General features: G+C 41.1%; 1 protein-coding gene across 1 annotated transcript in view; it reads left to right on the top strand.

Annotated features, from left to right (window-relative positions):
* Positions 1 to 14,606, top strand: part of PTN (pleiotrophin) — a 77,602-nt gene that overhangs the window by 52,356 nt on the left and 10,640 nt on the right. The window contains exons 2-4 of the mRNA XM_066551123.1: positions 944 to 1,053; positions 2,512 to 2,685; positions 3,728 to 3,889. Of these exons, the coding sequence (XP_066407220.1) occupies positions 945 to 1,053; positions 2,512 to 2,685; positions 3,728 to 3,889 (445 nt within the window). The 5' untranslated portion in view covers position 944. The remainder of the gene's footprint in view (positions 1 to 943; positions 1,054 to 2,511; positions 2,686 to 3,727; positions 3,890 to 14,606) is intronic.

Below are 14,606 nucleotides of genomic sequence, written 5' to 3'. Positions count from 1 at the left end.
TTCATCCAAGCAATCTCTAGTCCACTATCTTGGTACCTGGCTGCCTACTGGAGAGATGTCTCTAGGAAAGGGGGAGCTTCCTTATTTTTAACATATGTATTGAAGGCCCTGTGTTCTGTTAAACAGTGCCAAAATGAGATAGTGCAAATTATAGAAACGGGAAAGGGAAAGCTCAGAATGACTTTTGGTGACTGATGCTTCAATCCCAAGCAAATGTATTTAATACCTTTTTGTATTTGAATATTTACTTCCCAAATCCAGATTTGAGGTTTATTAGCATGCTGTGAATAGCCTCTAGCAGCATGTGCAAGTCCTATCTCTGTGCCTACTTTGCGTTTCAAACAATTAGCTTAATTTATATTATGAAGAGACACTAATTGGAGGGGAAGGAAGAAGTATGCAGCAACATGCCAATGACAATTAAGATAATGCATCACATATCACCTATATAAGTTTTTGTGAAAGAAGCTCTTTTCAGATGTCACCTAAGCCTAATAGGAACTTCAACCCTTGCAAGGTAGACAGTAGAGTGTTTCCTACCTCATATGAATTGATAAACTGAAAAATGAAGTGTATGTTTTGCTTATTATTACATAGCCAGAGGTCAGAAAAGAAGAGAGGGGTTCCAGACCTGTCAGGATCCTTGTTTCTCTAACAGGGTTTTAGAAGACAAGCAGTAGTTACAGAACCTCCTGTGGCAAAACTCCTCCAATAACATCAGTGATGGAGATTAGGGATTTGGTACACAGGCTGGAAAATAGTTAAAAATCTCTGTATTTTCTCTGGAGTGGAGATAATTGCCCATTCTGGCAATAGCTAATTATGTCTGACCTGCTTGTATCTTGCGGTCCTGAAGCAGAGCTTCCCAAAAATGCTTTAGTTGGAGTCCCAGTTTTTACAGTCTCACTGACCATTTTTCTTCCTCTCTGTCATTGATCTGCAGAATGAAACAGCAACAGCAGCAACGTCGAATGTTCACAGCTGCCCTCCTGGCACTCGTTTTCCTTCTGGCAGCCGTGAGTACCACTGAGGCTGGCAAGAAAGAGAAACCAGGTAAGGTCCAGTCTGATTCAGAGTTAATCCCCAAGATAGATTGCATGTGTGTGAGAATGTCAAATGCTTCTGGTTTTGTTATGAAATCAGGTCATTTGTTAGCCTTTTGACATCAGGGTAGGATTTTTGGCTGTGACATGCTGTTCTGTGTTAAATAGGGAAGCAGAAAGGGGTTTCCATGTCAAGTGGCAGCTTGACAGCCCCAGAGACTGGAGTCTGTGGTTTATCACACAGTGGATAGTGCAAAGCAGCTTAAAATGTGCTCTGTGAATGGTTTCATGCTTGACTTAGGGGGAACCAAACAGGAGTGATGAAAGAGCAGTTATGTCACTTGCTCAGTGTTATATATGTCAGTGCTACACTAATGCCATGTGATGTGGAAATCCTCTGACAAAGAATTGTACTAACTCGCTGTTGCACAGACAGGCAGACATCCAGCAGTAGTTGCTTTCTGTCAGTGATGAACTCAGACCTCATTATAAGAGAAACTGGCCCAGGGTGGAAAATTCATATCTGTCAAACTCAGTTTTGACATTTTTTAAAGAACGTGTTTTTCTTAAGGTCTTATTATTTTCAGGCGACTTATATTGACCAGATAGTATGAACTGTGAGTCCATCAGAATTAGTGTTCCCAGTAAAAAAAAGGAGCTTTTTAACCATTTTGGCTTTGTGGAAATATGAGAAAATGGTAACATAAACACGCAAGACCTAAAAGAAAAGAAATTTTATATATTTACAGTTACTTGTGATAATTTAGGGTCCTAAGTAATTATTTTTGTGAATCCTTGGGTTTGATAACATTGCTATCTTTCCTCATAAGACTTTGTTTAAGGATCTAAATAAAATCATGATCCTTACTTTTTTCCCTGAGCAACAAACCCACCTGAATTAAGAGCACTTCAAGTGTACTTCTCCATGTAGCTCCTTTGCCTATGAAGTATACTGTTATAAAATATGACATGGTATAGCAAATCAAAAGTTTGCATCTGACACCTGTTTCCTGGAGGTGTTCAAATCCTCTGATACACAATTTCAGCACATAGATTTCTCATTGTATAGTGTATAGTGCTTCAGCTGGAACTGAGGATATTTGCATGCCACCAGCTACTGGAGACAGAGCTTTCTGAGTGAGACCCATTCTACTGTTTTGGTCAGTGATCCCTGTGGGTTTTTAGATTTCTGAAGATGAGAATCCACTTGAGAATATCTGAATGGACTAGTAAACATGGCAGTGGGACTGAGTTTGAATGATCATCCTGCTTTGGACTCAAAGGGGCTGATCTGTCTCTGCAGAATTGTGAAGAGGATGTCAGACCTTTTGCTTTTAAGGCCATTGTGTTACAAACGTCTTCCTTACTCACCCTTCCAGGTGCTGTGACTTTGTTTAAGTTTAGGCAACTTCTCTGTATGCTTTGGGTACTGAGACCTTCTCTTGCTTGGTTTCTTGTCTTCATCCAGAGAAAAAGGCGAAGAAGTCTGACTGTGGGGAATGGCAGTGGAGTGTCTGCGTGCCCACCAGCGGTGACTGCGGCCTGGGGACACGCGAGGGCACCCGCACTGGAGCTGAGTGCAAACAAACCACCAAGACTCAGAAGTGTAAGATTCCCTGCAACTGGAAGAAGCAATTTGGAGGTCAGTATCCCTCTCTTAAGGGATTTACTTTGGTTTTTATTTTGAGTATCAAGCAGCCAGTCTGTTTTTTCTGCTTAGTTCTGCAGATGTCTTGGAGAAGGCGTTAGTCCTGCATTTCTGGTTCATCGGAGCTAGAACGTGCAGGGCATCAGAAGGCAGCTAACTCAGAGTTCCTCTGCAGAGAGTCCCTATAACTTACTTATTACAAACTCTGCCTTCCTGCATGCTGGGATCTGCTCTCTGTGGTGTTCAGCCCTGTTTAGGGCAGCAGTGCAAGTTCACAGCTGTGAACCTCTGCGATGGTTATCACAGACTTTACAATGTGTGATGTGGAGCATGGGGGGCTGGCTACCTGTGTGTGCAGTGAAAGGAGGGAGTGAAGACCAGTGTATTTTTATCATTCCAAACCAGGGTATTTCATTTTTAACATTCAGTTCAGAGGGTTTTATGTACCAGTTTGGGAAGATACGTCAAATCTGTCCTGGACAAGATGTCTGTCCAAAACTCAAATTCGATTATTCTTGCAAACTTGGCTTTTTTAACTAGTAAACAGCTTGCATGATTTTGAAATTATTGTGACCTTACCAACACAATCAGTGCTGCAGTTTTAGACTTGAGAAGTTTATGGGTGCACATGCATTCTAGAAACTGTTCAAGCTTTATTTGGTAACCTCTGGTGTTACACAAATGGAGAAACAAACATATGGAATGTAAACTACATTTCAAACTGTTGTTCTGCTGTTTCTTACTTTTTTGTCGTTGTTCTGTTCATATTCATAGCTGAATCGATTTCTCTTTATACGCCAAAAAAGTGCAATATCCATGCAAAAGCAAGAGGATTAAATTTTAAAGCACTGGGGAGGGGGGGAAACTGCAATTACCACCGCAAATAATCTTTAAAGTTTTCTTGGGATTCTTCAGTTACACATCTTTTTGTCTGTAAGCACCAGCTGCCTGTGATGTCCTATTAGACTCACAACATTTTTGTTTTCATGCTCAGTCATTGTGTTTTAAATTTTGCCGTTTTTTTCCCTTGCTGCAGCGGAGTGCAAGTACCAGTTCCAGGCCTGGGGAGAATGTGACTTGAACACGGCCCTGAAGACTCGGACTGGGAACCTAAAGAGAGCCCTTCATAACGCTGACTGCCAGAAGACTGTCACAATCTCAAAACCCTGTGGGAAGCTTACCAAACCCAAACCTCAAGGTAAACTCCATTTGCTGAAAGCTGCATGATAGTTCACTTAAATCACTGGGTTTGTGGTGTCCTGCATGCTTCAGTGGGAGCTCAGTTGTACAGGATATTGCACTCTCATGGCCTTTCCTCAGCTCTGCACTGCTCCTGTCTGTTGATGCTCAGGCAGGGAATATTCCTGAGCTGCACAGTCAAGGCTGTCTTACACTTGAAAAGTAAACTGAAGATTAGAGCTTCCATTTTAACTTTAGACCACCTGTACTGTTACCAGTTTGCTTACACAATTAGACTTCCAGAGTAAAGATTCTTTTTGTCACTCACTCATTGATGGGAGCAGAATAATAATTATAACATGAAAAAATATCCGTTGATAAAGACATCTTTTATATAGTTTTTCTTTGGTAGTGAATAATGACTAGTTGAAAAAAGGACTGCTTTCCTCTGGACAAGTAACATTGAAAGGATATTCTTCCCAGTGCACACTGAAATATGAAAATATTGTGCACCCTTGGGGCTGTTTATTCTTTATTCAAACATAGCAGGAAGAACAGTACAGAATGTACATATCTTATTTAAATGTGACTGACAGTATAATTCCTGGTACACAGAAAGACATATGCCCTGCATTTGTGTTTCCAGGTGGCCCTTAGAAAAACTTATTTTCTTTCTAATCATTAAAGCCTTTTAATGTACTCTTTTGTTGGAAGAGCAGGTGTTAGGTGTATAGGATGATTTATAGGGGGAACTAAAACTGTGAGATCTTGTTTGAGATACAAAAGTAATATGTTTTAAGTAGATTATAAAAGCTATGCTACCCTGACATTTGTTTACTTAAAACCAGCAGGGTTTGACACATTCCAGGCTCTGAATACTTGGATAGCAATACAATAAATGTGATTAAGTGTGACAGGTGCACCTGGGACAAGCAATTTTCAAATTGTGGGCTGTGGTGCACCATGGATCAGAGGAGTACCTGCAGGTGGCCTGCTCTGCTTGAGAAACCAGAGAAGTTGCAGGCACTTTGTGTGTGTGTGTGTGTGTGTGTGTGTGTGTGCATCCATCCATCCATGTTGCTGGTTTTCCTTGCACACCATCCATGGCGTTATCAGACAAGTCCAGAACCTGTGCAGACAGTGACTGGCTGTGGAGCAGCAAAGTTACAACTAGATTTTCAGAGACCACCTGAGCTGGTTGAGCTGGTGACAAAAAACATCATTTAGGGATTGAAGTGATTGGATGGGAATGCAGGAAGGGCCTTGAGATGTGTGATTTTATTGTTTAGCAGTTTGGGGGGCAGGATTTTTTTTTCATGTTTTTGCTGTTCTCTTTTTTTCACTAAGTTTCCATGCCTAAGTTGCCCTTGGGAGTTTACTGAATGAGGCTTCCTATTGTGCTGCCAGAAGGTCTCTGCCCCTGGAGCCTCTGCCTTGTCCTGCTGCCACTGAGTCATATATCTATATCCTGTCAGTGGCTGTCAGAGCAGGGGGAGAGGGGGACAAAGCAGAGCACTGATGCAGCATTGTTTTGTGAGAGCAGTGCTCTTGGGTGGTACAGGCTCATTTTCAAGTTAGAGTTTTAAAGGCAGAGCTTGAGAAATTGCTGGATTGGAGTCAACTTTAACTGATTCTAGAGTCTAGGAGTGAGTTATAGCTGAGACTGAAAATTGGATTGGGGCTGACTGCAGCAACCAGTTATGGGGTTTGACTTAATTACGAAACCTGGCTTTATTTGATTTGAAGGAATGCAAAAAGAAAAATAGGTACAAATGTGGGTTTTTAATCATAATAACTGTGGGAAGTTCTGCTCTCCTGATCTGCATTAGAAATCTTCTGCATGCCACCTGCTCACTCATCTGCTGTTGGCATTAGTAGGAGCAGCAGGCATGGGAGTCACACACACACAGCCTGCCTGGGCTCAGAGCTAAGTCCATATTGCAGATCTGTGGGTATAACTACAAGGGAGCTACACTGGGCAGTGTGTTGGCACCAGGAGAAGGAACTAGAGGAAGAAATTAGGTCAAGCAGAGTAGTACTGTGTGAGGAGTTTTGCCCCACTGAACTTTATTTCTGAGTTAAAAATCAGAGTGCTGGCATGTTGGCTGAAATGAGAGCATTTGCTTTCTTCCTGAGGTCAAGGAAATGACAGGTTGGAGGTAAGTCCAAACCCACAACTAAGATAAAGGAAAATATTTAAACTGCATTCAATCTGTAGCTAGAATCCTAATGAATTTCCTTATTTGGAAATGGAAAGAACTGGATTATGGCCTGAGCACTTCAAATGGTCTGAAGTTACATGTTAGGCTCCTTTTTCACCCCTAACTTTGCATCACTGCCTCAAGAGTATAACAAAGAAAGCCCACGATGCATTATTTGGAAGCAGGAGCTCATTTTCTGAGGTGTGAAAGGTCTGTACAGATATCCAGCTAGATCTGTGGGTGCTGATCAAGGGCTGGCCATTCCTGCTGGGATTGCCTGGCCAAGCAGGGCAGGGGCTGCCTGGCATTTGGGTGCTCTGGCAGCAGAGCAGTCAGCCAGGGGCTCAGCAGTTCAGGAATCTGGTTTACTGTGAATGGTCACCTCTCTGACTGGTCTTTGCTTCCAGAGGTGCACCAGTGAATGCCTCTCTGACAGCAACAGGCTGAGAGCACCAAAAGCAGACAGAAAACATTGCACTGAAAAATACCGGTATATTCAGAAAAAAAGTGTTGTTTTCCTGATTTTCTTGAATAACTGCATTCCAGTGAGGAGAAATTTTTATTCTATGAGGTTGTATTTGTAACCTCTTCATTATATCCATTTTCCTTTTGGTTTCATACTGTAAATGAGGTCAGTAAAAGCCCCTGTTTAGCTTCTCCAATCAATGGTACTTTTATATATCTTCTTTTAATTTTTTGTCACTTGCCGTCTTTTAAAGCGTCTGACTTAAGTATTTCTTGGTGTAAGAATTTATCCACTATAAGAATACTCATTATTGGACTTAGCTAAATTCCTTCTATTATTGCAAAAGAGTTTTTGTTATGGAGAGACTGGAATGTAAACAGTATTCCAAGCATGTCCTCTACAGAGGACACCCACTTTATTGTTCATGTTGTTCATCCACTTATTGTTCATTGTTCTTATTGTGCATTACACACACTAAATTAGCTAAATAGAATTTTAATTTTGATCATTGCTTGCATGGGGAGTATCTGAGACCTTCAAAATTCTCCCTAATTTAAAAACAAATTAATTAATGTGGTTATTTAAGAACTCCAGGAATTGTTTGGGTAAGACAGGTTATCTTGTCTAGGCCTGACCAAGGAAGCATTGTGCATCAAATTTCACCTGACACATTTCCTTCCTTCATGGGATGTGGTGTCTGAAGTTTCTCCTCACCTTCTCTGCTCTTTGAGGAAAATGCCATTTGATGGATCCTAAGTGTAGATGCTGCTCTGCTGTTACTTATCCATCTTTCCAGCCCATCAACATATGGCAGCTGTGCTGATAGGATGAGCCTCCTTTCACTTAACAATTTCAAAAACTTCTGCTGTTCATAGGAGTTGGATCTATTCTTAACAGAAAGGAAAATCATACCTGCAAAAAAAACCCTCAGGGTTTATAGTTTTACAGATTTATTGATAAAATATAGTTTGGTTTTCTAGGACTTCTATGATCTCTGACAAAACTTGTGCTAAGTTGAAGCAGGAGATGCTTATAAACTTTGGGAATCAATTCCTTCTTCATAATGGCAACCTAAGTGTTTTTATGGATTTCTTTTATCTTTAGTAAGCATCCATAGAAAAGCTTAAACCTTTTTAAGCACTCTTCATTATTTTGGAAACTAAAAAAATAAATATTTTCTTCTTAGCAATTGCTCTATGTCAGTACTTTCTACTTCTTAGCAGCTGCTTTATGGATTACAACTTTTTTTAAGGATGAGAGTAGATGATGAACCAGGAATTTTAATCTTACTTGGTTTCCTGACAAGCTCTTTTCTCCATAGCTTTGCTCACATGTTCTCAGACTTCAAGACAGTGGCTTGGTCCTGGGCTGCTGGGTTAAAGTGTAGGTAAGACAAGATGAAAAACATCTTTCCTTCTTGAATACTGTGCATTTAGGCAGACAGATTGTCAGCAACGTGATAGTGATGTCCCAGGCACCACGGTTTGTGGTGTACTTAGTCCCCAAATGAGGTCATGAGAAAGCCTGTCACGAAGTCTAGAAAGGATGAAAGGATGATTTTCATCAAAAAATCCCAGTGGAGGCAGGCACCTCTTCTCTAGCACACACAATCGCATATTCTAATCAGTGTCTGCAAGGCTGGTGATGTTGAAGGTCTCCCTAAACTGTCCTGACAGATGTGACAGACTCAGGCACTTCTGTCGAGTGGCTGCTCTAATGGCCAGCTTGTGCTGAGGAGCACAAAATGCTTCCGACATCCTCCATCTGGCCAGCTCCACACCCACCCAGACTTGACTGGCGCTTGTTCAGGTTCCAACCAGCCAGAAAGCAGAAGAATGGAGGATTGTCAGGATTCAGGAAACGTTTGGCTTGGACTGCTAAGAGAGGAGGCATTTCTTTTCATTGAGCTGGGTTGCCTGATGGGCTCTATTTCTTCCTACGCTCTTTCGGTCACTCTCATTCTTTCTCTCTCTCTCCCCATAACTGTTGTACTTTCAGATATTTATTCTTCTGATTAAGATAAAATTAAATAGAATAAGTAGTTTGCCTGCCCTTTCTGCAATGTACCCTTCATTTTTTTTGAATTATGCTCCTTCCTGGTAACTTTTTCATCTGGCTGTATGTAGCTCTTTTTAATAAATCTCCCTTCCCAACTCTTTATCAATTTACAGTATATCACAACTATGAGTTACTTTGTCATGGCTCAGCTCAGTCCTTGCCCCACAGAAAAAATATGTGCTAAGGTTGGCAAATATTAACACTGCTCACACCACTGTTGTCTTTAGTAATTGAGGTGCCAACCAAAGATAATATCCTCCAACATGCAGTGTTTGGAAAGATTTCCCACATTAAGGCAAGACCTAACTGAGCTGTTACTGGCTGTAATCTCTTCTGTATAATTCAGATCAGGTTTAGCATTTGAGAGCATAGCAAGGTGTCAGTACAGATCCCTGTGTTTGTCACAGTGTGCATGCCACTGCGTGGAGGAAATGACTGCACTCTGTATTTTTAATAATTTAATATAATTTGAAGAGTTTTACTTCAGAGTTGAGTGAAGTATAAATAATCTGCCCTACCTTGTTTCTTTTATCTGTATATCTTTACAGGCAGCAATTAGCTAATCCTGCTATCACTCCTTGGAACTCAGGAAGTCTAATTAGAAGAAAAGTAGTAATTGAAAGTCAGAAAGGCTAAATGATTTCCCAGATTGACTAAGTATCAATGGCTAGTCCAGGCATGTAGCTAGTAGCTGTTGCTCCCTTTTATCATGCAACTAAAATTATCAGGAGCTGCTGATCATTTTTATCATGTAAATAAAATTATCAGAATGTGACAATTGACTTCAAGGTGAGTGTCTGAACTGCAGCCTTTAATCAGGGTCCTTGGTTTTATGTCAGTCATCTCAGTGGACTCCCATCAGTATTTAAACACCCTTTTACCCTGGGTCTTCTTACGAAGCTTCTTGTCAAACCATAGAGATGGACTTCTGTTAATGAGCAGGTGTCCCCCTATCTTTACTTTGCTGGCAGGAGCAGAAAATAGCCTGTGGTTTTTGAGCACTCCAGAGGCAGATTCCTGCCTGTTGGGGGGAACATCTTACTTGCAGTGTGCTGCCAGAACAGACTGGCCAGCTTTGGCAGGATGGCTTGGCTGCTGGTTGTTGCAAGGAGCTGACAGTGGTGTATGAGGGACTTGCTCTCCTGAGCCATTTGTTCCTCAGACAAACTGGGGGGTGCACTGATGAAACTGCACCACTTCATTTTGCATGTTGGACAAGTTGCATTTTCTGGGGTGCCCTCCCTCAACTTTGCTTTTGTTCAACAGCACCAAGCAGCAGGAGGAGACACAGACTTGTTGGGAGGAAATTACTTGTTAGGGCTGTGATTTTGTATTGTTTGAAAGATGCTGGTGTCTCCTGTTTTGGCTTCACAGTCATGCTTTATCTCCCTCTGTAGGTTTTAGAATTCCCCAGCTTTAATGTAACTCATTAGTCGTGCAGGCATGCAGCTAGTGTAATAATTAGTATTACAGGAGGCAGAATAATAGAATCTTCTCAAACTAATTAGTTATAAAAATGAGGGATTTTCTCTTATTAGGAAACAGCTGTGATAGTTAAAAAAAAAAATCCTGAAAGGTAAAATTGGGAGGTTTTTCTCTTGTTCTAAAGAGTGAGACAGGTTTACTGAAAAATGGCCTCTGGCACTGACCAGGAGCCTGTAGAGGAATACAGTGATCTGAGCTCTGTGGGACAGGACATTGGAGTGTGTGCCCAGTGGGAAAAGCATAGCTGGCTGTTATTATTGTTGCTATCATCATGATTGTTTGTATTGCATGAGTGCCCAGAGGCCTCAGCCGAAAAAGGGTGCCATTGTACTAAGCACTGCATAAACATTGTGAGAAGCAGTTTTGCCATGAATAATTTATGCCTTATGGCGCTGGGAAATGTGAAAACCAAGAGAAGAAACAGTGGTCCAGAGGGGAGAGACTGGGCACTAAATGTTTGGTTGTGTTTCCCAGTGCTAGTCTGAGGACAAGGCTCGTGCTCCAAGGTGAAGTAGAACTCACTGGAAACTTTAGGCTCTGAGACGTGACTCTGTCATTTGGCTCCTTGCTGCTGTGACAGGAGGAAAGATGATGTTTCTCAATTTCAGTGGGAATGAGAATAAGCTATATGAGAAAAACAAAACACAATGGTGCTTACACTGTGGACCAGCCTCAAGCTGCTTATAAGCTGCCAGTGCAGCCCATGACTAATAAAGTTTGGATGTCTTTTAATGGTTGCTTTTCTGCTTCCATTTCCTTATGTTTCTTGGAGGCTTTGTGCTGTAGTTTCCCTTGAAATTGCTTTTCCACCTGTGAAAAATTTTACTGTTTGGATAAATAATTTGAATGCCTTGTCAGATCATAGCATAATATCAATCTGAATGACACAACCCTAATTCCAGGGAGAAGGAAATGCATGTAGGAGAGGGAGTGAAGAAATATTTTTTTTTAAACTAAATATTTTGAAAGTTTTAGTTGTTCTACAGCTTTCATAGGTGTTTTTGGAAAGAAAAATTCTGGAGTGTTTCATGGAAACCCTAATCTCCATGTTTGTCTGACCCCCTGGTTTGCATTTCAGATAATTTTTTTTTTTTTCTATGCTGCCCCAAAAGATGAAGAACTGAATTTGACAAATTCTCATTTAACACTATTGTACCTGCAGCAGTTCCTTCTAGGTTTTAATGCAGACCTTTGTGGGTGAAAGTTTAAATAGCCTTGTGTGTGTCAATTCTGTTATGTGCTCATTGCCTCACTTTCTTGGCTTGTAAGAGCAGCCCAGCCTCCTTGGCATTAGTCAGTGCCCTTAAGCCATGAAAATGCCTTAAGCTATGGGATTTGCTGTGATAAAAGATATGCCATCAGCAAATGCTCACCCTCATTACTGTTCCCAGCAGTGACACAGAGAGGAAGTCCTGTTCCTTCCATTCTGTTCTTTTCCTTTTCTATTTCTTCACTTCCTTTCCTTTCAAGCTCTCTTCCCCCCCATCTTTTTATCCCTCTGTCTCATTTTCCACATTGCCATCACTCTATATTTCCTTATGTCTGTGCTTACTGCAAAACTTTTGCAGGTGACTCTGCAGAGTGGGGAGCACTGATCAAAGCCAACCTCGTGTCCTGTGCCCCAAGGGTAGAGCTCATCTGGGGCAGATGCAGAAAGCACAGCTGAGAAGGCCGTGTGCCTGGTTTTCAAGAGCTAAATGAATAAAATAGCTTCTCTACTGAGATTATACCACAAATCACTGTCTGTATAGGTATATAGTAAAGTCCAAATGGATTATTAAAGCTTTCTGTCTCCAGCAGTCTCCTGCAGACATGTGAATGCAGCGAGTAAACCCTTTATGTGTCAGCCTGTGCCTGCACCTGTCTTGCTGGCATTAAGAGGGATCTCGTGTGCAGCATAGACAGGGAGGGGGCTGAAGAGCCAGCTGGGACTATGTCCCTCTCGTGCTGAGTTCAGAACATGATGAAGAGCACTGACAAAGTCCCTGCCCTACAGAAGCAGCAGTGTGAATGTACCCGAGGCTGATGAGAAGCCAACTGGAAGAGCAAAGGGAGCTTCTGAAAGTGTTAGCCAGACCCCTGTAGCAGGCTCCAGTTGCAAAACAGCCTTGGTTTGAAAAGTTTATCCATTGCAATCTTCGGAATACTTGCTCTCAAGATCTAACATCTTAAGGGCTAACATAGATGTAAAGAAAATGAGATGGAACTTTCATGTTCTTTGCCTTCGGGCTATTAGGCCGTTGAACAAAGTCAGAAGTTGTGTGTGTCTTTGTGGTCTTTTGAGTGCCTCTGCATAGGCAGCTCTGAAACTTTTTCTCCCAAATCTTTGAAGAAAGAAAATCCTCAAAGCGAAACCTTTCTGATGAAAATCCTTGGTTTCAGCAAATTGTCTCTTAAATAAAAGCCCCCTGTAATTCCTGACTAGTTTAAGATGGGATGTTAAAGGAAAGAGTTTAAAGGTCTTACATCAGTATGTCAGATTCAAGAAGTGGTTTCTGACTGTCTAAGATCATTTCAGGGTTTTGTGGCTCATTTTAGAACAAATTGGATTATTTTTCCTCTACATTTATTTCTTCTTGCAATTCTAATGAGAAAAGAAAATAATTGACACATTTTCTCTGAGTGGTGACTTGGTTCCATTCCTTTGTTGGATACGTTAGTTTTTGTTATTAGCATAAATCTGACTATTCCCCATTCCTAACACACTTTGCAGCATAACCTTCTGACTTAAATGGGGCAGCTGCAGCCTTTAGGTCTAAATTAAGTAATTCTTGTGTTCAACTGGGAACAAATGAAAGTCTATCCAAAACAAAACTTTAGCAAAGTGAGAAGCAGAACAAAACCTGATGGAGGCGAGTGAGCACAAGTGTGAAGAAATTGAGGAACACAGATAACTAGAGAAAGCTGGTAAGGAGCACAGGTTAAAATATACAGGATGCAATCAATTTTAATCTGTTAATGAAGTAAAAGTACATCAGGGTCATTGATTGGAGAGGTGCCTTCTGCTGCTGTTCAGCTGGTGGATTATTGCTTTTTTCCCTCATCCAGTAGAGCTTTGTTTCTTAAAGAGTCTTTTCAGAAGAATTCGTTAGGGAGCAAAGTTGCTATCATAACACAGTTTTTCTTTCTTAAACCATTTGGAATACATAAATGCAGTATATAGTACAGGAAAAAAGGAAGAAAAGGATTTAGATAGCCATGAAAAGTTCTCTTCCTCTACAAGAAAAAGAAATACTATGTTTAAAGGGTTTTCAGAAATCCAGATACTTTTACAGTCCTGGAAATCACAAAATATTACTTTATGTTCTTAGACAGGAGCGTGAATCTCTATGAGTTTGTTTTTTTTTTTTCCAAGGTATTAAATCCAGAAACAGGTATTTCATCCCCAAAATTCAGAAGCTCCCTGGCAACCCATGGCACCATTGCCCTTTACCACCATAGAAATCTGGTGTTTTGGAAAATTTCCTCCAACTGAGAGGTAGAGAGATCTTTCTACAACATGCCTTCCTCTGAGTATGGTAAAACTGAGTGAGTGCTAGGCCCTGGGAAAATTGTATCCTGAAAATCTGATGTGGAACTTTTTTACTCTAACCTTCTATCAGCACAGCTTTTGCTGTTTTGTATGATTTATATTACTTTTGGGGACACTGCTTGACTTTTATGCACAGAAGTTCAGCAGTGCCATGAGTGAATTGTTACCTTCTTTTCAACAACTGAAAATTAAGACCTGCAAATCTTGGCTTACAAAGCTTGACTTCCATTAAAATGCAATTACCTCCCTTTTGTGCCTTATACATTAAGAGTGGCTTCAAATGGTGTGTGGCTCCTGCTCAACTGAATTACTTTCGTTTAGTGCTTGCATAGTAAGAATGAGATTCTGGAATAAAGATGACTGTTTAAAGAGGAGTGCTGCAATTCAAAATTGCACAGATAAAGTTCTGCTAATCAAATTAACTTGTTTACTTGCTAAGAACCTGTCTGGAATTTTTGTTACTGATCATCTTGGGCCCACAGAAAGTGGGTCCAGTGCTAATCCATGACCAGTTTTTAGTCCTGTGAATAATTCCATGTTTTGTGACTATTAGTAGGGTTATTCTGGTGATCAAGGATTAGATAATTCAGTCCTTGTGCATTGGCACAGTTTGCTCCTGCAGGGCTGTTTGGTTTTTGATCTTGCTGGAAGTGCTCTGGTTCCAGGGGGAGCAGAGTGGCTGTGCAATGCTTGGATGTTGCACACTGCAGGGACTACCAGGCATTTGGAATTTGCTCTCTGCATGTGCCCTGCTCCAGGGTATTTAGCCTGAATGAGCAGGTCCCTGAACTGACCAAAGTCTGCTCTTCTGAAATCCAGGATTTTCATCCTTCTTTTTGCTTTGCTTCTGCCTCTCTGGACCCTGAATTCTACCATAGATAGCTCATAAAGATACCACCAACTGGTGTCTGGCACAAGTGGGCCACCTAACTTGAAAGCAAATAGGGCAGTGAGTAGATTTAGATTCAAATGCTGCGTGGGCTGGTGTGAACCT

Source organism: Molothrus aeneus, chromosome 5 (genome assembly GCF_037042795.1).
Source record: "Molothrus aeneus isolate 106 chromosome 5, BPBGC_Maene_1.0, whole genome shotgun sequence".
NCBI classification, from domain to species: domain Eukaryota; kingdom Metazoa; phylum Chordata; class Aves; order Passeriformes; family Icteridae; genus Molothrus; species Molothrus aeneus.
Note: the sequence above shows the minus strand (reverse complement) of the source record. Positions and strands in the feature narration are given on the sequence as shown.